The following is a 25777-nucleotide window of genomic DNA, read 5'->3' on the forward strand; positions in this document are numbered from 1 at the left end:
CTCGCTGATCCAGTCTTGGATGTCCAGTGCATACTTGAAGCTCAACCCCTCCAAGACCGAATTTCTACTCCTCGCCAACATCAAAAAACACCCAGAGATACAGACATGGCTATCAACCATGAACTCTGAGGGCTTCACACCCAAGCTCACCTCCTGTGCCAAGTCCCTCGGGTTCCATATAGACAAAAACCTCTCCTTCAAGACACATATAGCTAGGAAAATTCAGGCAGCTTGGTATCAGCTCTCCCTCCTGTGGAAAGTCAAGCCCTTCCTCCCTCTAGAAAACTTTAGATCCACTGTTCAAGCACTGGTTCTATCCCACCTGGATGGGGCAATGCCCTACTCAATGGCCTCCTGTCATCCTCCGATGTGCCCCTGAGATGTGTCTTACTTGTGGCTGCATGCCTCATCAAGGGTCTACGCAGATACGACCACATCACCCCAGCCCTTATCAACCTTCACCGACTCCCACAGCACGCACAAATCACTTTCAAATCTTGCTGCATCATCTATAAGGTAGTCACCCTCAAGTCACTGAGCTACCTTGCCGAGAAACTCAGCATCTCCGGCGGACAGCGTGCCACCAGAAGCAAGGACACGCGCAGACTTGAAATCCGCCATCGCTAAAAGGAAAGGATGAGAAAACACACCTTCTCTATGCCCCAAGACTATGGAACTTCCTCCTTATCAGAATCAGACTTGCCCCCACTCTCCTACAATTCAGAAAATAACTCAACACTCACCTCTTCAAGGAGTTTTTCGGTCTCAACACCTAGGCCATCATGTCGCCCCTTCGCACCACCTGACTTGCTAGACGTCATCGGCCTGTCTCGTCCCCCCACCATGTACAGCTGTACCCTTCCTCCGAGACCCACTGTATCCTACACCCGCTGTACATTTGTTCTGTTGTTACCTCCGTTATGCATCTGTACTGTTGTATACCTCTGTAAAGTGCTCTGTTGCTTATCGTCTGTGCTCAATAAATGCCATAATAATAATAAAAATAATAATATCCTAATGACATAAAAAAGCTTACAAGCTCTAGCAAGTGACTGAAAGGTGACAAGTAGCATTGCACAAAAACCCCAAATAAATAAATAAACAAACAAAGTGGCACTCAGCTCATCATAAGGATCTTAATGCCTAAAGACCACCTGTAAATGTAACATGACTCCACACCCCTGTTGCACCCAAGATCACTCTTCTGTCCTCAACCACAGATGGTAACTGTGCCCCAGATAGAGAAAGGTAGAAAAGGATGATTTACGCAAATATCTCCCCGAAGAGTGCAGCCTCAGCATAAGATGGATCGATCCTCCCACACCACTACAGCCATCCCCAAAAGCAGGCCTCAAGAACTTGCAGGCAGCCCGTGGCACTGCTCACACGGGGGCCACAGTTTAAAATTCACTATCATTTGAGAGTGCCCGTAGTTGTACCCATCTTTTCTGCCTAAAGAACTTTATCGTTCAGCTTTGTGAACACCATTTTGTGTGTACATTTTAAAGTGTTTCTGCCAATTTGATGATATAAATGATCCACAGAGCTCTGTAGCACACTGGTGTTTCCGGTTTTGCCTACAACCTTCTCACTTGTGCAGGGCTTTTTCTGGTTGTGGAAGATACAAGTTTATTAGTAAAACATGCCTTTCGCATTCAAACAATGATTGGGCTTTCAAATGTTTTATGATTAAAGACAAACCCCATGGTAGAGCACTTAAACTCTGCTGCAACCTTTTCCACGAACACTTCCTCCTGGATCAACTATTTCCTCTCCAACCGCACCACTAGAGTCTTCTTTCCCTCTGCCTATGTAGATCCTATCCCCATCCTCTGTGGGGTTGCCCAGGGATACTGTACATCCCCAACTCTATATAACATCTTTACAAAGCTCTTATTTGACTGCCTTGATGACATGGGTGTCATCTACACAAACTACGCAGATGACACCCAGGTCCTCATCACTCTGTCAGGACACTACGCCAACAACACCAAACTAATTAACAGCATCTATCTGGAATTCCAGGCATGGAAGGCAACACAAAGCCTATGCCTTATTGATGAAAAGACTGAGCTCCTGATCGTAAGCGCCCAAGCTCGCCTGAACAAACCTGACCCACAATACTCATCCTTCATCATTGATGTTAATACAATCAAAGTTGCAAAAGAAATAAAGATGCTCAGCGTCTACCTCGACTCCACCTTATCTCTAAAAAGACAATAGAGTGCCATCGCCTCCTCAACTGCTTACACTAACAAGCTAATCAATGCCTGTAAGTCCTACCTATCCCTTACCAGCTGCTTGACATTAGCCAGAGCCCTAGCTCTATCTAAAATAAATCATTGCAACACACTCTTCTCAGGAACCTCTGAAATGAATCTCAATAGACTCCAGGTCTTACATAATAACTCTTTAAGATCTGCCCTAAACATCCCAAGATCCAACCATATCTCCAGCCACAGATAAAATTCTAACTGGCTCCCAGTGTGTGACAGAATCTCACTCTGTACCTTGGCAATCACCCACAAATGTATCTCACAAACCGCTCCCAAATACCTCTCAGACAAGTTCCCTACATCACGCCACCGGTCCTACCAGATCATCCCACAGCCTCGGAGTCCCCAGATTCAACCTCAAAACCGCAGGAGGAGCAAGCTTCCCTGTTCAAGTGGCCAACCTCTGGAACTCGCTACCCCCTCCATCAGACTAGAACCATCCTTCAATGCCTTCAAAACCAGCGTCAAACTTTGACTTACTGATAAACCCACCAATTTCTGATCCCAAATGATCCTTTGTCATAGAAATCCTGAAGTCGACCATCTCACTGTTATTGTGTATTTTTTGTACTTACCATGAAGGTCTGACCAATATGCACATTGTAACCTAGGTCGACACTTCCCCCACTACTGTGCTTATCCTTTATGCAAATATGTATGTACTTATGTTTTTCTGTCAGTAACATGCTACGTTTTCAAGCGGCCAGTTACCTCAGGGTTAGGTGCGCAATACAAATAATAAACAAATAAACAAAAAGCTGCAGATGAAGGATGGTCTAATCTGATATGAGAAACACGCAGAGCAATCGTTCTCTGTTAACAACAGGTGTTTTAAAATATTTTCCAGCACATTTTTCCTTATCTATATTTTTGTTAAAATCCTATGTAATCTCTATTCCAGGATTCCTGCGTGCCTTTCCAGTTTTTTTTTATTATCCTCCCCTGTGCTTCTCTCTGTCATTGGACGTTGCGGTCCTAATCTATCTTTCTATCTATCTATCTATCTATCTATCTATCTATCTATCTATCTATCTATCTTTATTAAAAGTGAAACTGTGTGGGTGGCTGGTTTGTGGCGAACCATTGTTCCTTATAAGGTTCCACACTGTTTCACCAATCTGCATCACATTGTATATAGTTACCTGTTAGGACTCTGCGGACATTACTGGCTACATGACATTTGAATACTGGATTCCAGCAAAAGCCAACATTTTTTGAGGGCTTGGCAAAACGTTGTTCCTTATATCATTCCAAACTGTTTCACCAAACTGCATCACATTTTCCATAGTTACCTGTTAGGATCTCTGGAAATTACAGGCTAATGACATTTGGACACCCCACCACTTGCCCTGGATTTCAGCACCTTGACACATGAGACAGTTGCCTGAAATCAGTGAAACATCAATTTGGTCATAGAAGGACAGTTCCTGACACAAGGAACAACGCTTAGTGTCCCAGAACCATGTTTCAAGGCCCTGGATATTTACACTTCAATGCACTGCAACGAACCGCACCACGCCAGAGTGAGGCGACAGGTGGAGAGAGGTCACACAAGGTCCCAGTATGCAGCAACACGCCAACTCTCAGCTCCCCCCAACATCTTCTCTGTGGTATGTCAGACAGCCACATGCACCCATTGTCAGTGCAGTTTACTTCAGATTGCAAAGCACATCAAGCAATAAGCAAATCGGAACAGCGACCTACAGGATCATTGATTTTGAACAATTGATGAGTCTGTAGACATATCTGTCTACAGACTCTACAGAACCCGTTCAGAGAAGGTCACTTTTGCTAGTAATTTACATCATTGTTTTGACCAGAAAAAGGGTAATGTGACCGCTGCACGTACGGAAGTCGACATGCGAGGAAGGAACTATGTGATTTGATCACAAGTGCATGCCCACGGTGGAGGGAGACGTAAAAAAAGGAAAAAAGACTGCAGCAAATGGGTGTTAGGACCAACGGACCCGGTTGCGAAATGCGGTCGATGGAACGTTGAAGTGCCTTCCATTATTACGAGACAAGTCCAGTTAGAGGACGTCCAAACAGTCCCATGCCCAGGATATTTTGAAATTTCATGCACAACCAAGGATAATGTTGTGTCACGTGTATCCTAGATGAATGTTAAGAAGTCATTTCTGATTGTGTATTGTTTTGTTGAAACGTTGGCCCCCTGAAGAAGTTCTCAGACATTGTGCCACTAGCCTTCGAAGAACGAAACATGTTGGGTTGTTGAGCATTGATATTGATGATAGTGCCTCAAACCAGATACTATTGACATATTATTACACATTTTTTCCTTTCGTGGAGATTTATTTACTGTTCACTATTTGTTACAATAAAGGGTTAGCTAGATTTAAGTAGGTCCTTTCATTATGTGTTCCAACGTCTATTTTGTACTGTATTTTTGATACACACTTTTTTATGTAACTTTGCACTTTAGGCAGGATTTCCCCCACAGAAGGCGATAGTCCACAGTAAGGTGTCATTTGGAATTAGATCATTTTACACTTTGTGTTGTATTGATTGTTTTATGACTACTTACATTGATGAAAAACACTATGTATGTTTTATGATTATGTGATTGCGCACTATTTTTTAAAAAATAATGACTCATTGAGACAATGTGAATTTATTCAATAAAATTGTATGTATTAATACCTTTCATTTAAAGTTATGTTTGTGTACTCAGTACCTATTTGGTACATGGGCTGAGTAGTCCTTGGAATAGGTAGGTGAGACACACTGGTTCCTTGGTTTTTGATTGTCCATTGTGCGTGTAGATCAGAACCCTTGTGACTTTTAATTTGCCCCAGGTCTCTTTTGGTATTATTAGATCATAGTTTTGATACAACAGGAAGACATTTTAAAAGGAAATGAATGTCCCCAGGTTCGGATTCCATCAGTGTCTGTGGAGGTGTACTCAGAGACCCCCGTCCGGCCCATAGAGGTGAGGTTTGCTCAGAAGTACTTTAAGACGAGATAGCTGCACCCTTGAGATGGATGGGGGTGCAGATTTATTACTCCAACACCAATCAATAAGGACAACACAATGGTTTGGCAAAGGGAGTCCATTTAATGACAAGTACAAAAAATGAGGAGCATGAATATCAGCAGTGATGCGATTGTCCTTCTCGCTTCAACTCTAATGAACTTAATACAAGTTGTAACATTTATACTCAAAACTCATCATAATTGACATTTAACACTCAAAGGTTAACATGCAATTCTATTGGTTAGGAAAAGGTAACTTTACCATAGGTACTATATCTGTATATGGTAACGGAATGAGGGGATTGGGTAAACACTGTCAGGTGGGTGTCTAAGCCCTTCCTTCAAAAATGACTACTGTAGACGTCACTGAAAGTACAACGTCTCATTGGTTCTACTAACTATAGGACCCTAGATTATTTGGTCCATTGTGATTGGGTTGGCACCAACTCCATGCATACTTTTCCTCTTCGCTTAGCAGCATGTAAAATGGTCGGCCAGGTGCGGGATGCCCCTTAGTTACCCGGCTTCCTCCGATTATGGTTACAATCTATCATCACTTTAGTAGCCATGTGTCAATTGGTTCACTGTGGTTGGCCTTGAAACTGCATCTTCTGTCTGGAAAAGTTCTAATATCTCCTCTGGCCTGGAGCCATGCGTCGGTGTGAACTCTAGTCTCTTCTCTCTCGGCTGGCCACATGATTCAGACACCATGAATTTGTCTAGTTTCTCTCAATTTGTGTATTTGATTCTTATTTAGCCCGCCACCTGCCTACGTCTTCTTATCTCTACCTTTCAGAGGCAGGATATTCTGTTCTTAGTTTGAATTAAATGTAGGTACTGTTTGCCTCGTCTATTTATTATTATTTATAATAATATTATTATTATTATTATTATTATTGGTATGACCTTGGCTTCCCTGGCACGAGTTGCTTCTGCCGAGTTTCAATTCAGCCATCTCTTCTCGTTTTGCTAAATATGAATCTCTGCTCATTTGGCCTTTAGTAAACTGGGTTGATTCTGCTTCATTTGCAAAGTGAAAATATACTTATAATAAAAGTACTTAGTTTGAGGTAGATTTATGTATAATGGCACTTGCCGCACTACTCTTCTACTTAGCATAGCAAGCCGCACTGTTTCCTTAGCTTTCTTGCGGTTCCAAGCATATTTACAGGTGTAAACTGGTCGAGTATCTTCATCTTGCTTACAGCTTTAAACTTCTTTGCATTTCATCATCTTCCTTTCACTTTAGGTTCACGATATCCTTATTCATGGCGTTTTGTCTCTGTGTGTCATTCTTGGGTCGTCATTTCTTCTATCTGTGAGTCTGTCTGGGTCCTCGTGATGTCACCATTCGTCTTCCATTAAGAACTTTTTTGGTTTCTTCCGGGATAGCACTTAGGCAATCTTCATTTCGTTTCACTTGCTGGTAGGGTTTCCTTAATGGATACCTTACTGTTCATGGTTTTCTGGGTATCGGTACTTCAATAGGCGTTGCTCTTCTGATAGGCAATGGGCAGAGCCCTACTGCGGCTCTCTGCTGGTTTATTTGCTCATCATATGTCACATATTATGGTGTGAACGTTCCTGGTACTTCAAAATGGGCAACTAGAGTGCACGTTTTATTTGGGACCTCCTCTACAGAGGCAATGGAAGCATGTTAGGGACATCAGAGCAGAGCAGAAGCTCACCATGCACATGCTTTCTTTCCCTCGTCACCATTACCCCTTTCCTTGCCACTTCACGTACCATTTTTTTCCTTGAATAGATTATTTAGAGTCGTTGACAACTATGTGGGTGCTGACAGCTCTGACATGTAAAAATTAAGCTCCAGAAGAGGGAAAGACATGTGCTGATGAGGTGTTGCAGTGTTTACACTTGGTTCAGAAGGGGGGCCCTGCTAGATAAACTGAGGGGCAAGGGATGGCAAGATGCCAGGAATCAGTTTTGTGTTGTGGGTTGGATTGTGGGAGACATGGCACCAGGTATGAATTTTGTACTGGGCGTGGGGAGGAAGCACTCCAGTAGAATGTTTTGTGTTGTGGGCCAGCCGGATGCAAGGTATCTGTCTTGTGCTGTGGGGAATTGGGAGGCAGGGCAGCCGTACAGGGTATTTTGCTGGCTCAGCTCACGTTTGGCTCTTATAGTCGAGCAAGGCACTACCTATTCATTCTCAGCTCTTCCACCACTATTTGGCACCAGATAATATATTCATAAGCAGGTAACATAGTTAGGAGCATCAAAAAGAAGTAGCAGCAGGGATTACCCTTTGCCTGTTTTTGGTGGATTCTATGAAATTGGGAGAATGGTCTCTGCATCGCTCTAAGTGGATGTGGTGGACGGACAGACACATGTGCCCCCCCCACACACACACTGTCTCTCTCTCTCTATCTCTGTCTCGCCCTCTTTCTGTCTCCACTGGCACAAATTAACACTACTTTGAAAGTTTTCACGCTCAGTCTACCCAGAGAAGGCATGGATTTCTATGTGAAATATCCTGTGACACAGATGGGGCTCTCTTCAGATGACAGTCTCAAAGCACGCCAGTAAAGGGCACGAGGGGGCACTTTGGTGCTGCCTGTGCATGTTGGTAAATACATTACAACAAATGTAACCAGCATAAGGACCTTGGTGTGCAATGTTGTCATCTGGCAATACTGTCATATGGCAATGCTGTCATCTGGCAATGCTGCCAGCAGACACTTATTTGACCTCACCTTGGGGTACTTGAGAAGATGCATCCCGAACTTCAGCAGCTTTGTCAGACATTCACTGACTATGCTTTCCACCGGCTCGCCTTGATCCGCGTATGCAAGGTGCGATGCAGGCACGTTGAGAACCTTGTAGCTCCAATGATGGAAGAGCCGGTTGGGAATGTTATGAGACATCACCAGGATCCTGTGGTCCAACAGAAAAGCACTGAAAAAGCCCAATATGAAGGTAATCAGTCGAAGTTTGCAACATGTACAGGTGAGGTCACATAGTCATATAGATGGAAAAAGAAATGAGGTCCGGCTGGCCCATGTTTCTTGGCTCGGAGAGGGAAGGCACATCAAACCAGCACAATATCTGCCAATCCATTGTGAAAGAAGGAGACAAACTAAAAAATACCCTCCCCAAACAAACCAATCAGAAAAAAAGTTTTGAACCCATAGGTGAGCAGGCCTAGCAGAAGTTAGCAGGACTCCTAAGAGGTCCGCCTCTGATAGGCCGTCTCTGGCACGCGTACCACTTGCAGTTTCTCTGTCAAGCCAGGTTACTTTAGGTTTGGCACAGACTCTGAGGACACCCAACACATGTGCAATGCAATGTAAAATATAAAATCTTGTAGCCATGCAGCAATTCAGCAGGACAAATGTTGAGATGCGAATTTGAAAGAGAACTCTGGAGAAGTACTGAAGCAAAGTGGAGGGTGCCCTCCAGAGATTGACTTGTGGCTGACTCGTCGTGCCCAGCCCTTCTACCTTTGGAAGTACAGGTACATACCTGACAGAAATGAGACCAGCCCTCAAGTCAGTTCTTCCCTGCCCAAAGATAATACGGGTGAATCCAAATCAATAACCCGCTGTGTGGCGTGCCGTGCACTCCTGCCACGCTCTCACCTGCTTCCTGGCTGGTTCATGTCTTTCAGGGTCTTCAGCACAGAGTAAAGGGCATCGCTGGATGACTAAGAAGAAACCAATGTGGACTTGTTAGGGCTTGTGCTGTGTCATCGTGCCTACCAATGTAGTGTGGGCAGATACTTTGTGGCGCATGCGCAGCCACTCACCTCAATTACATGCACTGCATAGGAAGGGTAAAGCAGTAAAAGACCGGTCACGCTCTCTCCCTGGAAATAGCGTTGCAGGCTCAAGAAATGGTGGTCCCAAAACTCTGAAAAAGAACCAATCGATCCTCAAGTTAGAATCTGTCTTCACACATCGCAGAAGAACATAGTTCACGCAAATAGGCTCTGTGCTAGCGATGTTCAATCCTTGCAGTTAAAACGTGTTCCCCCATGTTTGGACCACCCCCTGTGCAACAAAGAAAGATTAATAACGTTTCTTAAGTGCTAATTTAGGGTTTCAGAAACCCAATGCTTTCTTTCTTTGTTGTTCCCTGCAGAGGCCAATACACCTGCCCTGTGATAATCTGGAGCCACTCCCTGCATTGGTTTTTCAAGGATTGTGCCAGAGAATGAAGCCACGAGCTGAGACGGATGGTATGCACACCTTCCCCCAGGGAGGCATCGGGCTTCACAAACTGTTCCACTTCAAATGTGTATTTGCCAGCCAAAGACCCCTCTTTAAACGGTGTTAACTTATTCAGACATGTTTCACCCTGTTTTCAGCTCCTTGGTCTGTGGCAGTGGACATGCCTTAAGAGTAATGAATTACCAGACGCGGCTGATATGCACCCTCACTGATAAAACCACACAGCAGCCTGAGACGTTTTTTCCCCCTGCTGTAGGTAAGGGAGACCCCACACGTAATTTCGAAAGGGGTCCCCACGAGCCAGCCCTGACCACTATAAATCATGTGAAGCATAGAATCCTCTCTCCCGCCCATCATTACTTGGAACTGAGGGGAACAAGAGAACTACAATGTTGGTAATTAGAAACACCTGTTACCAAGCTCTCCGAAACAGACGTTTCTAGTATGCGGCACTATATAATTCACCCATTGTATCACTCGCATTATTATTATTGCAAGTCAACAATCCTTTGGACGTCATATATTGCCATTACCATTTATCAGTTCTTACTGTTAGGTACGGAGAATAGCTTTTGGATAATTATACCTTTAACACCTAAACAAACTCGTGCCCTCTGGAAGCTAGAGAATGCTTGTCCTCTTTCCACCTGCTTTGCAAATCTGGAAGCAACATTAAAGCAATAAGACCGCCACCTACTTCCAATAACCGTTTTTTTTTTTATTTTATTCTTTTAATTTTTGTGTTTTGTACCACACCACAGACGGAAAGAATCCACTTCAAAGCTTTTAGATCATAATAATGGGCACTCATCACAGGTTTGGTGGTACGTACCGCCAAACTCAATCACTGTTACCGCCACTTGTGGTTGGCACACCTCGCCCATTATAAGTAGCAGCATGGCGGCGTTAATTTGTTTTGTTTGTTTGTTTATTTGTTTATTTATATTTATATTGCGCACCAGACCCTTAGGTTACCGGGCGCAGCAACAAGTATATGCGAAGCTTACAATGTTACAATGTTATATAAATGAATTTACAATATTACACCATATTGCACAAATTACAAGAATGTACAGATAAAGATTTGCCGTATTTACATGAGTGTACAGTTAGCAATATACAGGATTTGCGGTAATAAGCATAAAGGTTGATGTCACGTCAGGGTGCATTGGGTCGGACTACACTTGTGAGTGTTCGGGTGTTAAGTCGTTGTTGGCGATAATGTGTTTGATAAGGTTCCTTCTGAAATGGGGGAAGGGTTGGTCAGCTCTTAGGTTAGGTGGCAGGGCGTTCCACAGGTTTGCAGCTTTCACAGGGAAGCAGGCGCCACCAATTTTGGCGAGTCTGAATCTAGGTACTGCCAAACAATTGGAATTGGCGACTCTCATGGGTCTATTAGAAGTTTTTCTTTTTATTTTGTCCATTAAGTAGCTGGGAGCTGCATTATTTAAGGCCTTATGGGTTAATGAGATCATTTTTAGCTGGATTTTATTCTCCGTAGAGAGCCATTTATGTTGCCGCCTAGTCGAGGAGATATGCTCCCTCTTTTTTATTCCTAATGCAGCTCTGAGAGCATTATTTTGTAGAATTTGAAGTCTTAGGGTAGTGGCTTTATTGGCGCTACTGTATAGGGCATTACAGTAGTCTAGTCGGGAAAGAATTAAGGCTCTAGCCAGGATTAGGCAGCTGGTATTGGACAGGAAGGGCTTGCCTGCTCTGATCAATTTACAAGTGTAGGCAGTAGTGGAGGCTAGGGAGTTTACCTGTTTAGTGAAGGACAGGGTAGAGTCAAGATAGAAGCCAAGTGTTTTTACTTCCCTCGAGACTTTAATGGCATTTCCGTCTATGCTGAAGGCTGAGTAATCCGGGCCCAATTTGTTAATATTAGCTTGTGTGCCCAGAATGATCAACTCTGTCTTATCATCATTCAGGCAAAGACCGTGAGTGGCCATCCATGCCTGAATGATGAGATACACTCTATTCACCAACTCCCCATCCCTGCTGTGATCCCCAGAAAGTGGGAAGAGAATCTGTGTATCATCTGCATAGTTAGTGTAGGTGATACCGAGATTGTCCAGATCGTCGAACAGAGGTTTAGTGAATATATTGTAGAGGGTCGGAGAGACGCAGGATCCCTGAGGGACTCCACAAGTAATAGGTATAGGGTCAGCTGCTGCCGAAGGGGAAAAGACTCTCATAGTTCTCTCACTTAGAAAGGATTCTATCCAACTGATGGCTTGGGTGGAGAAGTGAGCGGCAACGTCCAGGTGTTTGCAGAGGACTTTGTGGTCCACAAGATCAAACGCAGCTGAGAGATCTAGTAGGAGGAGGAGGGCTGTCTTGCCCTGATCTCTCAGTTCGTCTATTTGGGCCTTTAAGTCAATCAGGGCTGTTTCCGTTCCGTGTAGTGGGCGGAAGCCAGATTGTCTAGTTCCTAGTAGTTTGTGCAGTTCAAGGTAGTTTTGAATCTGTATATAGGCCACTTTGTCCAGGATCTTTAGCAGAAACGGAACTGTAGTGATTGGGCGGTAATTGGTGGGGATAAGAGGATCTAGAGTTTGCTTTTTAAGCAACGGGAGCACCCAGGATTGTTTTAGATTAGCTGGGATGATGCCTGTAGAGAAGGATGCATTGACCAGTTTGGAGATAAATGGTGATAGGTCTCTGGCAGCGTCTTTTATTAGCTGTGCTGGGCAGATGTCACCTTTGCAGTTGGATGGTTTGAGGGTGAGGATAATTTTTTCAATCTCAAGTGTGGAAGTTTTGGTGAAGGAAAATTTGGTATGTTGAGGCATGTGGATCGCCTTAGGTGGTGACAGTGTAGGGAGTTTAAGCGAGTCTTTTTTCAGTTGAATTTTGTTTTGGAGGGTAGTGATTTTATTAGATAGAGCATATTGGATGTCAGAACACCAGGTCTGATCTTTAGTGCAAGTGTCTGGTATGGCAATAGGTGACTCAAGTTCCTTTAGGATGGAAAAGAGTTCCTTCATGCTTGATTTAGAATTGGCGATACGATCGTTGTATGAGTTTTTCTTAGCCAGACAGACTGCGTTTTTGTATTGACGGGAGATAGATATTAGGTTAGCCTTGTTCTCAGCAGTTGCACATATTTTCCAGTTGGATTCATATTTTCTCTTGGTGAGGCGTAAGGCCTTGAGTTCGGGCGTGAACCATTTATTAGATGGGCTTTAGGTTTACTTGTGCGCATTTTGAGTGGGGCAATTTTGTCCAAGGTATCAGTCATAATTTTGTTATACTCGTGAACTAAAGTGCCGGGGTCTAGATTGTCAGGCAAGGCGTTTAAGGTTGGAAGAATAGCAGGTATGACATTATCTATTGTCATAATCTTTTTATTTCTTGTGGGGCATGAAGGTGCCATGGGGACGACTGTAGCGGATGGTTGGGAGGTTAGGAGGTCAAAGGACACTAATGAGTGGTCAGACCATGATAAAGGCGAGATAGAGGAGATGACTGTAGTACAGTTAGAGTCAGCGATCCAGTCTAATATTCTACCTTTCGTATGGGTAGGGTTGTTGACTTTTTGGGAGAAGCCTAGGGAATTAATAGCTTGGGCGATGGTCGCGGCATGCACATCTGTTTTGTCGTTAAATCCTAAGTTAAAATCCCCTAATACCAGCAATTGAGAGGTGGTTTTAGTATTGAGGGTTAGTAACTTGTGTAGATCCTCTTCGAAGGTCCCAAGCGGGCCTGGAGGTCTATAAATTAGGTGAATAGTTAGGGATTGATTATTATTTATAAGGAGTTTAGCAGTGAGGGCTTCACAGGATTGTAGCGTTAGTGCAGGGGCTAGTCTTAGTGAGAGGCTTGATTTAGAGATAATGGCAATTCCGCCTCCGCGGGTGCCCTCTCGGTCTTGTCTGCATATAGTGTAGCCGTCAGGTATGGCTAACATCAGTGATGGGCCTGCTGCCTGGTGTAGCCAGGTTTCAGTTATAGCAATGAAGTCCAGGTTATTCTCAGTGATTAGATCAGCTATCTCAAGGGCATGTGCAACTAGTGACCTGGCATTGAGAAGTGCTCCTTTATAGGAATGGTCCTTAGTTTCCTCTTTGGTAAGTATAGGATTAGGAGTGTTTTTAGCACTGGATTTAGTCTTGGGCACAGGTGTTTGGGTGAGCGTTGAAGCTCGGGTGCGGTTGGAGGCGTAACCTGTATTGCCAATTTGGTGTTTCATATCAGAATTTGTAAGAAGGAGGAGTCGTCTAGGTGTATCATGGAGTTTGTTAAGTCTAGCGCGTAGTTTGCTATTTCTATCGCGGGTGGAGCTAGGCTTGGAAGTGTAAGCTAGAGGTTCTGGCAGAGCTTGGTGTTTGGAGTCAGTATATGCATGCGTGTTAGTCATAATATCTGGTGAAATATGTAATAGAGGTGCATGTAAGTGTAGTGGAGTCTCTGTGTAGCTGCCCAGCTTGCTAGTAGCAGGAAGTGTAGCAATAGCCATGATGCAGTAGAAGCTTAGTAGGCTGGACATTGTGCGTAGCTAGTACTTGGATTGGTGGGTAGGTGGTTTACAACACAATAGTCTCTGGGCGACCATAAGGCACTACACAGTATTACAGTGGTCTCTGGGCGACCATAAGGCACTACACAGTATTACAGTGTTCTCTGGGCGACCATAAGGCACTACGCAGTAATACAGTGGTCTCTAGGCGACTATAAGGCGCTACATAATATCACAAAGGTCTCTGGGCGACCATAAGGCACTACACAGTATCACAGTGGTCTCTGGGCGACCATAAGGCACTACACAATATTACAATGGTCTCTGGGCGACCATAAGGCACTACGCAGTAATACAGTGGTCTCTAGGCGACTATAAGGCACTACACAGTATTACAGTGGTCTCTGGGCGACCATAAGGCACTACATAATATCACAAAGGTCTCTGGGCGACCATAAGGCACTACACAGTATTACAGTGGTCTCTGGGCGACCATAAAGGCACTACACAGTATTACAGTGGTCTCTAGGCGACCATAAGACACTACACAGTAATACAATGGTCTCTGGGTGACCATAAGGCGCTACATAATATCACAGAGGTCTCTGGGCGACCATAAGGCGCTACACAGTATTACAGTGGTCTCTAGGCGACCATAAGGCACTACACAGTATTACAGTGGTCTCTGGGCGACCATAAGGCACTACACAGTGGATTGTGCATTAAATGTTTCGTTACAGTTCAGGAGCACAACGGTGCATGTGGGACCTTGGGCGTAGCAATGTAGGGAGGTGCTAGGTCAGGGCTCTAGCTCGATGGTCGGGAGTGGATATTGGAAGAGGGGGGCAGTATGCTTACCCTGTGGGTGGACGGCAGGGGTCCTGGCTCTAGGCTCGACGGTGCACTCCGCCTGGAGCAGCACGGGCAGAGTTTGTAGCCCCTGGCTCCTGATGCTCCAAGCAGGCTCTCAACAGGCCTTAGAGTGGCCTTTGCGCTGGCCGCCGGCGTGATCCGCCTGCCGGCGGTTACAGCTGATTTTTACGAGGCTCAGCCTCGGTTTCATCCCGCGCTGCGCCCGGCATGCGTGAGTCAGGCGGCGTGTGGGGACAGGGTCAGGCAGGCCCTGTCCGTGTTCCTCGTGGTCTCGTGGTGGTTTCTCTGCTGGGCTGGGGTGCTGGGGGGGCTCCTGCCCTCGCCCCACGGTGATGAAGAGTGAGTGAGGGGGTGAGCAGGCTCTCAACAGGCCTTAGAGTGGCCTTTGCGCTGGCCGCCGGCGTGATCCGCCTGCCGGCGGTTACAGCTGATTTTTACGAGGCTCAGCCTCGGTTTCATCCCGCGCTGCGCCCGGCATGCGTGAGTCAGGCGGCGTGTGGGGACAGGGTCAGGCAGGCCCTGTCCGTGTTCCTCGTGGTCTCGTGGTGGTTTCTCTGCTGGGCTGGGGTGCTGGGGGGGCTCCTGCCCTCGCCCCACGGTGATGAAGAGTGAATGAGGGGGTGAGCAGGCTCTCAACAGGCCTTAGAGTGGCCTTTGCTGCAATCTCCATGTTCTGAGTATATAGGCCTCTATGGGAATTTGGGGAATTACTTAGTACTTTTAATTGCTTCGGTTTTTGGTGCTAATGTGACCAAATACCGCCAGCCAGATGATGGCATTATCTTCTCCACATTACTGCCAACCAGTGAGTGACAGTGAGGTGACAGTGACAGGAATTCCATTTCTGCCACTTTTTCACTGCGCCGTCCTACTCATAATAAGCCAAAATGATTCGACGGCTGTTAACTCATCCACGAGTCACGCTACGTCTGTGTGGCAGGTGGAGTGCATCTGCGCCCGCAACTCCCTGTTAATTATCCATAACTGAGATGCTGGCAGCCATTTTGGATACCGCATGCCAGACCATGTTCTGCCCAAGAGGCTTAAGTGTGGGCTTCCCTCTAAGGATAATAGACACAAATGTCCAAAGGTAAGGCGATTGGGAGTAAAAACATACGTTATTTGTGTGACTAGACTGTGCCGCTTTAGAGCAAAAGAATACCACATTTATTTGAAACCTAATTACAATGTTCTATTTAACTTTTAACATTATTAAATCAAACTACAATGCTACCATGTGGCACTATGAGAATTATGCATTGGACGGGCTGGAGAAGTGCTTCCTTACGAATGCTGAAGTATTACTTTTCAAATGCCCACATCATGCACCAGAATTTCAGAGAAAAGAACACAAACAGACCGCGGTTCTAACATGTTCACAGATTCTTTTTGAAAGGAAATCAAAACTGTTGCCCACAATTTCCTCTAGGACAGGAGTCTGTAACCTATGGCTTATCAGATGTTTTGGACTATAACTCCCATTAGTCCTAGCTATAATAGTCAATGGTGAGCTATCGTGGGACTAGTAGTCAAACATTTGGAGAGATACAGGTTGCAGATCTGTTTCGTAATTACAAATACACAACGTAGAGTGGGTATTATAGCTTTATAGACCGAGCCCGAGGACCGTACTGGGAGTTATGAGTCCAGAAGACCGAGTAAAAGGCCTAAGCCCAGCAAGGGCCTTTAACAAGGTCTGAGTGCCCATAACGACAGTACGGCCAGAGTGGGAGGTCTAGAATGTTAAAGAACCACTAGACAAACAGAAACAAAATTGAATGTAAAAATGTCATTTGTTATTCTTATCATATTGATTTTTGGAGCACTTAAAAATCACACATTGAGTATTTAAGTTTAAAAAAACATGAAAACTAACATGACAAAAATATGTCATGCTTATTTATAGTCAATGGGGTAGGGTGGGCACTACTATTATATACTAAATATTAATCTCTCTTGAGTAATGTAGTCAATTCAATGAATTTCAAAAAAGTTATAGTGGGAGCACACCCAGTAGCCTTGGCACAAGGTTGTCGTAAATATCCAGAGAAATAGGAACAGATCACCGCCCGTTGCAGAGTGTGCTCACTCCTTACTCTCCATCCAGAGTTGCAAAATATGCTTCTTCATTTGAATTACTTGCCTTGAATACAGTTTAATATGTTGTAAAAAATAGATTGATTCAATATTCATTTTTCTCAAAAAGCATCTGCTTATTTATAGTTACATTTTCCGTTCACTAAATTAAAGCAGCAAATGAAAAAAGGGCTGAATTTGTAGGAAACATTTATTTTTGAATGAGGCCACTAGAGGGTTTGAAGCACTGTTATTGGATTGTTCACAGTGAAAAAGAAAGCAAAGTTCCAATTTGCGGGCTATAAGAAAAGTCTGAGCCATACTAGTTCTTATAGCCTGCAAATTGACCAATGGTAAAGGGGGTTTCACCCTCTCAGTGTTCTAATTGTAATTGTAATAGGATTGAATGAATAGAGCATTAGAGGCCTCCTCACCCTGCAAGTAATTAGTGATTTTGTCTATCCTAAAAAAAAAATCAATTGTCAGAAGAAATATATAAAATTCCATGAGGCCTTTTCATAAGCAGAATTAGGATATTATTTTTTTAATTGAATTTAGCTGAATTTAATCAACTTTTTCAATGGTAAAAAAACAATGTATACACAATTTACAACAGATCAGAACAATTAAGAGTTAAAACCAACTAAAAGATTAAACAATTGACATATGACATTCACTTCCTACTACAATTGGCTAAACAAGGACCTCAAATTACACAATAACATGTACAAATTAAAGTTCCATTCTGGAACACAATTAATTCAAGAACAGAGATGACAACAGCACAAGAGCTAGTTGGTTAGACTACCACATAAGGTTTTGAGGACCACAATTGTACTCGAGAATACAATACTGCATGGAAGCGAATTTGATTAATTAAATTCAAGGATTAGGCAGTAATTTTCAAGATTTGCCCAGACAACTTTGGTATTTCACATTATTCCAAATTTAATACTTGCAAAAAATGGATTGTTGCCATTCTTATACTCATACTATTGGTTGCAGAAATAGCAATCCATCTATGTTCATGTCTCATTTCACTAAAATATGTCAGATATTTAATGAAATGAATTTGCCTTAAATACATGAGATCTGGACAGTCAACTAGAATATGTTGTAAGGTTTCTATAATTGCCAGATTTTTACAAAAGCGACACCCTTTAACTTCAGGATCAATCAGCTTCCTTCGTGCTTGAATTTCTCGGGTCGCACATAAATTGAAGCGGAAACGTAATATTGCATTCCTGATGGAGGGAGATGGAGCTTTACAGAGATCAGAAGCCATTTCTCTGTATCGCTTACGGGTAAACACAGATGAATCAAAGTCTTTATACTTCAGACATGAGGATCTAGTATCGATCCAATCCATCTAATAAAGCTTTTTCTTTGCTCTATCTGGGTTAGAAACAAGGTTCTCATGGAGATTTTGGCATTTAACAATATAGACAAGATGTTTTCGAGCCAAGTTTTGGGGAACTCGTGGGGATGCGTTAGCAGATGACTGGATACTGTGGCTAAGGTGGAATCGTGTAGAACAGAGAGAAGACATTTCCTGAACAACCTACACAAGCGCCAGTTATACATAGCCATTAGAGATGTTAGAACTAATTCATAACGAATCATAACCCCAGGAGTACATTGTGGAAGTTGAAGAATTGCACGCCAAAACCTTGCTTCTAGTACATTCAAAAATGCTGGGCGCATAACATTGTAAGTCTCTATACCATACAATATAGTAGGAATGACATTCTGAATCCAAAAAATAAGTGCTGATTTAATTGAAAATTTCCCATATTTATACAGGATGAGTTTTGTTTGACGTATAGCAGCAGTTAATTTAAATTCAATTTTGGTTAATTGAGAATGAAGGGACGCCTGCCCATCAATTAGAAGGCCCAAATAAACATAATTTGGAACCACCTCCAGGCTTATGTGTTCGATTTTCCACTCCATTCTACATCTTCGCAAGCCTTTTGGTGCATACATAACAACTTGCGTTTTCATGCTATTTATCACCAATTCATTATTTCTGAATTATGTAAACAATGCTGTCACGAGGTTTTGAAGCCCAATGGGCGTTTTTGAAATTAACACAAAGTCATCTGCATACCAAAGTGCTTTCACCTCAATGTTATTCAACTTTGGAGCATCCGCACAAACTCCATCAAAGATACTTCTGACATCATTGATGAAGAAGTTGAATAAAGTGGAGGCCAGGATGCATCCTTGCTTTAGACCACGTTCCGTGGGCACTGCTGTTGACAATAGCCCTTCTAAATTCAATCTAGGTATTTGAGTGTAAAGCAAAGATGATATCACTTAAGGTCGAAGGGCAGTCTGCCTTTTTCAATTTGTCCATGAGTAACGGTCTTGAGACTGAGTCAAATGCAGAATGCAGATCCACAAACGCAAAATATATAGGTAGTTTGATGCTTTAATGGCATACAGAGTGACTAAGTTGACCGCAGTCCCCAAACCAGCTACAAAGCCAGTTTGGGAGGAATCACGTTGAGTGTCCATTGATTGAACTCCTCCAGCACTAACCGATTAAAGATTTTACTAGGTGCATCCAGAAGAGCAATTGGACGATAACATTTCGGATCTTTACAATCTCCTTTTTTATAGATGGGTACTATTAGTGATGTACACCATGATTTGGGTATTGTTTAAGTTAACAAAATGTGATGAAATGTGTTATTTAATATAGTCGCCCACTCTTTTGGATTTTGTTTGAACATATAGTTCGTGTGACCATCTGGTCCAGCAGCCCTAGAAGAAGACGATTTATTTATAAGGTCACACACTCTGTCAGGGGAACAGTTCAAGGACTAACATGCAGATGTTCTATTGGTGTATTTAAAATCAATCATTTTGTTGTCCGTATATAATTTTGAGAAATGCAATAACCATTCAGCTTCTGAGACTCCGTTTACTTGAACCTCTACTTAAGAAGTAGAGTTACATTTATTCAAAAGTTGCCACACTTGTGCAGAATTTTTATTGTTGCAAGCAGATAGGAATTGTTCACTGTCAATTTGGAAGAATTGGGCGTTTCGAGAACGTGTCCAATTTCGATAGACACATCTTGCTGTTTTAATGGCTTTGAGCTGGTCAAGCAAGGATAGTTTACGTAATCTGCGTATTTCTTCTCTTAAGGCAGTTTTACGTTTTTGTAACATAAGATCAAAGCCATGAATATGAGTGCGCGGCGGCCCATTTTTTGATGGTAAAATGTTTCTAAAAGTGTCCAGCACATCGACATATGATACAAGATCATTTGTTGTTTGATTTTTCAAAATAGCATTATTTAAAGATGACAGGTTTTCGGGTGACCAACGAAAGCGATTTTTGCCATTATTGATTAACACCATTTGTTTGGACCACTTTTGAAGTGCAGTGCTAGTAGGATTTAAATTGGACCAATGCAAGGAAAGGAGATGGTGATCACTACAGCTTTGGGTAAGAACTTCAAATTTGCTAGCATTCACAAATATACTGTTACACACATAAATATAGTCAATTATGGAACCAAAATCACCCCTCTCCCATGTCTGTTTGGGCGGAATGTCACCCGGAACGGCCCCATTTGCCATTTTTAAATTTAGATCCTCAGCAAACATATTCCATCTCCGACTTCCGTTGCCCTTATTATTCGTCGGTAGGCATCTAAGATTCAAATCACCAACCATAATCGTGCCCGAAACCTTATGCTGGGCAATTGTTTCAAAAACCAGAGATAGAGCACGATAAAAAGCATCATCAGTAATGCCAGCTGGATTGCGATAATGATTAATGAGTGCATATATTTGCGATCCATGAGTGATCTTGATTGAGTTGAATGAATCTGTTCGGTGAGAGCCAGTCTGCAATTTGGAAGTCCCTACTGGATTTTACTGCCACTAAGAGACCTGCTGTGGGTCTACCTTTACCTTACGTAACTGCAGGCAGCAGGATGAGGGCATGATCATCCCAAGTAGGTGCTTGTAGCATCCACGTTTCTTGCAGAGCTAGAATTTCAAAGCTGTTCAATTCATCATTAGAGGACCATTGAAGGTGCGAGAAGCCTCTTGTGTTCCAACTTGCCAGTGACACTGTCTCGCTTTTGTTATTTATTGGTGGTTATGATTGATCTTTTGAGATCAACATTCTCTGGGAGTTGCTATCAACCGAGCAGAATGGACAAGTGCACTCTATAACTGGCAGTGAGACCATGTTTGATACCTGGTCACTGGACTCCTGAGTACGTTGCCGGGCCGGGTCCAAGGCGAGCAGAAAGCCCATATTAAAGAGCTCCATTTTCGTTTTCCATAATGTGTTTCGAACCAGGCCTGATTTGATCCGTAACCTTACGATTGATAAGTTTCTGTCACAGAGGAATTCAATTTGGTCAAAATCACTCGAGGAGAGATCTTCCAATGACTGTATATCAGCAAAAATGTTCAGAACGCTTGCCCGACACAAATCATATTTTGCAAAAGGTCCATCACGACACTTTAAAATCAATGTGTGAAAAGAGTTGAATCGTTGTGTTTTAGGATCTATTTGATTATTCACCTGTTTTTTTGCATTTAATATAGGGGTAGCGTTGGAATTCACCTCGTTTTGACAGGAAAGATGATGATTAGTAGTCGTTTTGTCTGTGCGTGCTGTTTTTTGAGCAGACCATAGGATATTCTCTAAAGGTATGGTCACCTGGCGATTTCGAGGCGCAGGTTATTTCATCAGACTCGGACTGAGCCTGAGCTCGGGGAGCCACCGGGATGCCCTTCGACATTCTTTTAAGAAGATACACATCTATCGCTGTTATCAAGGAGGACAAGCGATCTTCAAAGCCCAAAGCAGCTACGGGAGCATGAAGTTTGGCAGAGCTCCCACCAACAGTTTGAGTTGGAAGGGATGAATGACTTTCAACAGAGGCAAAATAATGTTGAGACAGCCCCCGACTAGAGTCATGTTCAAGGAGTTCAACAAGTTCGTTCAACGGTGTATAGCCGCTAGAATGGGGTTGGGCCACACTTGCAGCCGAAGGAGCAATGGGAGGCATAACACTAGACTCTTTAGCTACCAAAGAGTTTTGTGATGAAGCAACTGGTGGTGCAATTAAAGGCATGGCATTGAACTCTTTAGGAGCCATAAGGTTTTGTGACAGGACAATTTCTGTCAAGACTCCTGAGTGGTGAGGAGGAAGACCTGACAGATTGCCATCCAAGGTGGAGGCCACTCCAAGAGAATGTTTAGCCTGCATAACTTTAGTATTTGGTTTACTGATTTTTCCCCCCACAGACATTTTAAATGTAGATGTTTTAGTTCTTTTTGCAGCCTTGGTTTTCTGACAATTGTTTTGGGTTAATACAGTGCTCCCTTCACAAATAATAACCTTCTTTGGAGCAATATACTCAGATCTTTGAATCCATGATTCATTTTCCTTCTCATTTAAAACATCTGCACACTCTACAGGACGAATAGTAATCGAAAATGTAGGTAAAACTGTTGTGCAGGAATCAAAGCTCTGTGGGCAGACAACATAGTTTCGTTCTTGTCCTATCAATCTCTGTGCAATGTTAGAATGTTGCTGTGCTGCAGAGAGGGGACCAGAAGAGTTTATATTTTCTAGGGCAGTGAGTCTCAGCATTATGTTTTTGATTGTTTCAGGGGAGATCGATTCATGAGATTCGCATTTCATCCATTCACCAATATCATCGATTTTTGATGATTGGAGAGCTATCTTACGATCCAGTTCTTCAAAAAGTTTGAAAAGACTCTTTATAGTGGTGTTAACGGCCCCCAAGGTAATTTCTAGGAGCGCAACGTTCACAGGTGGCTCACCAGAGGTTTTTGAAGACAAGCAACGCCGCGGCGTCGGTTGTATAAAGGATTCATCGATTGCATGTCTCGTAGAATCCATCGAGCATGGGATATTGTAATCAGTGATGACAGACAGTCTGGAACTCTCCAGATCGATCTGGCTCAGGTGTAGCGGGGTATCAGCCAAAGGGGTCTCTTTAGCAGTCACATCAACAATTTCAATCACATCTTCACATACAACATTCTCCCCAGTGACATTAATGCTTTGGTGTTCGGGGGCCAGAACTGGTTCTCCAACGCATGTAGCATCAGGAGTAACATGCACTGCTGCCACTGAGGAGTTCAATGTTTCTTCCTCTACTACCGAGACCATTCTTTTATGCTGTATAATATTGTTAGGCGATTGTGCAATCGTGAGTAAGGTTTGATCAGAAATAATGACTGAGGGATTTAGAACACTAGAGTCCGAATAATTTGAAATTGTAGGCTCGAGAAGTGACTTATTCGCAAGGTTGCTGTTCTTTTCTGTCAAAGCTGAGGTCTGCGTTACTGCTGAGGCAGCATTTACCTTTTCATAAAAGTTTCTAATGTCTCGATTCTGTGTGGGGGTTTTAATAACCAGAGTAAGCGTTATAGATTTTTTAGTAATGCGGGATAAATACTTTTTTTCTTCACTCAATCTAGGTGTTTGCCAAATAATTGGGGTTTACATAAATCATTTACTAAAGAACAATGAGAAGTGACACTTCTGATTGGTGTAGCATTAGCATTATTTTCAGAGTCAGTTTGGGCAGGTATTCCTGGCATGTCCGATTTCAGAGTGTACATAACTGGTGACATAAGGGCCCAGTGGTATGGCCTCTTCTACTTGTGCCGGGGCCTAATTGCCAAATATCACAGTAATTAATAACAATATAACCAAGGTAAGAAAAAAAAAAAGAAAGCAAAATCATAAACCTGAATGGAAACACCAAGAATCTGAGTAAGTAACAGATGGAGTAACCACGACCCGATCCCGGTCGCCGCTGCGAAGCGGCAAAGCGGGACTCTGCGCGGACTCCACGTGTGTGCGCGCACTGTGCGCACGGGCTCCTGGTTATATAGCACGCCCCCTTGTAAGAGCCGTATAGTGATAGAGCCTAAAGTAAAACAAAGTAGATATAAGTAAAAAATCTACTATAATATGGATTATAGTCCAATATATAACAGAGCAAGTCTGCACCTTGTGGGGCACGTAGTTTTAGTCCAGTAAAGAACGTTGTGCAGCAGATCATCCAGAGAAGTGGGAAGGAAGAAGCAGTCCTGGCAAAGGCAAAGTGGGACTCTGCGTGAACTCTATGTAAGTGCGCGCCCTGTGCGCGCGGGCTCCTGGTTATATAGCACGCCCCCTTGTAAGAGCCGTATAGTGATAGAGCCTTGTGGGGCACTTAGTTTTAGTCCAGTAAAGAGTGTCATGCAGCTGATCATCCAGCGAAGCGGGGAAGCAGCAGTCCTGGCAAAGGCAAAGCGGGACTCTGCGTGGACTCCAGGATATTTCAATAATTCAGATGCTATGTCTGCTCCAGTGCAGATGTTGGGTTTAATCCAAGGCCCCAACAAAGAGAACTGGAAAAATGGTAGTCCAGCTTTCATAAAAAGACTTTCACATGGGAAATGGGCCTCTCAAGGCAGACTGTGGAGGTTTCTGCAAGTAACACAAGGAGGTACTATGTGAAAAAGCCCTATCTGTCATTACAGAAGGAAAAGCAGCCTTTTCATTCCCAGTGGCAGAAGAAATTCAAAGGCCCCTTTCATATGAAAAGCAGGATTTGCAAACACTGACAGAAAAATGACTTTACATGGGCGTTTAGAGTTTTAAAGAAAGACATGAGAAAAACGTTCCCCTGCTAACAGAGATATCGGGGAAAAGACTGAATGTAGGTTGACAAGATGTAATGTGTATTATGCTTCACATGTAAAACACCATCAACAAGTGAAAAGAAAAGGCCACTTTGTTTCCTTGGTTCACATGAAAATGTCCTTTAGGCCCAAGGCAGACCCTTTTGCTTGCTGTTGGGTAGACTTCACAATGGACTCCCCCACGGCAAGCCTGGCCTTTGTATTCAAGCTATTTCTAACTGCAATAAAGTATGGCCTGCTAAGGCTATTGAAAACAAACATTCCCCTGACCGGCTGTCTCTGAAGGCTCATTTCTGTGAATGGCATAGGGCCTAGCAAGTGCATGACTGGAATGTGTAAGGAGAGAGAAGCTGAATAAAAAAAAAAATGCAAGACAACAGAAGGTTTGTTCAGATCAAAATGGTGGTCCACTTCAGATAACAGGACAAGATGCCAGATGTCAGCAGAGCCTAGTGACATCAAAGAGCTAGCATAGCTCATCATCTACAGTGAAAGATCTCTGTGTAGCTGATGTCTCCCAAGCATTTACAACCGGCAGCCTACCAACTTCCAACAACAAAGAGGCTGATAAAAACACAGACCAGGAAGCTGTGGTCACATGCTGGCAATAAATGGCAAATGGCTTGGCATAATGGGAACTCCCATTTGCATAACAAAGATTTCCTATTAGTATAAAAGGACTGTCATATCATTTATCTCTACAACCACAAGTTATACTGCATTCATTTATGTGTAATTTTTTTAAGATACATTCCAGGCGATGTTCTTGAAATAATATTCATCCACCTGCGACCTAGTGTATTGTGATGGCAAGCTAAAATGTGTTCCTGGCTGCTCTGAACATGTCCCCAATTTAAGAGTTTGTGAACTGCTGGAGGGTAACATTAGGCACTTGAAGAGTAAATTGCATGTTCATAACTATTATGCTTTTTGGATGAACGGCGGAAAATTGCCACACACCCGTGCTACATGGTGCGGACCCGGCTGTCATTTTATTAAATTCCCCATGATTAGCTGAAGCAGAATATATATATATATATATATATATATATATATATATATATATATATATATATATATATATATACACACATGTATATGTATATCTATGGAAGTTCCTAGTAAATGATGAAGTTTGCCACATAATAACTTTTTGCAAAAAAGTTAACATAGAAAAAAGGGGATTTCAAATGGGAGTTGCC

General features: G+C 43.1%; 1 protein-coding gene across 3 annotated transcripts in view; it reads right to left on the minus strand.

The window, feature by feature from the left end:
- LOC138582873 (testis-expressed protein 47-like) overlaps positions 1-25777 on the minus strand; it is a 253568-nt gene that overhangs the window by 53462 nt on the left and 174329 nt on the right. For all 3 annotated transcript variants that reach the window (XM_069654571.1, XM_069654570.1, XM_069654569.1), the window contains 3 exons: positions 9037-9140; positions 8870-8934; positions 7985-8186 (listed from right to left, as the gene is read on the minus strand). In XM_069654571.1, the coding sequence (XP_069510672.1) occupies positions 7985-8186; positions 8870-8934; positions 9037-9140 (371 nt within the window). The remainder of the gene's footprint in view (positions 1-7984; positions 8187-8869; positions 8935-9036; positions 9141-25777) is intronic.

Source organism: Ambystoma mexicanum, chromosome 3q (genome assembly GCF_040938575.1).
Source record: "Ambystoma mexicanum isolate Mex_15411 chromosome 3q, UKY_AmexF1_1, whole genome shotgun sequence".
Taxonomy (NCBI): Eukaryota; Metazoa; Chordata; class Amphibia; order Caudata; family Ambystomatidae; genus Ambystoma; species Ambystoma mexicanum.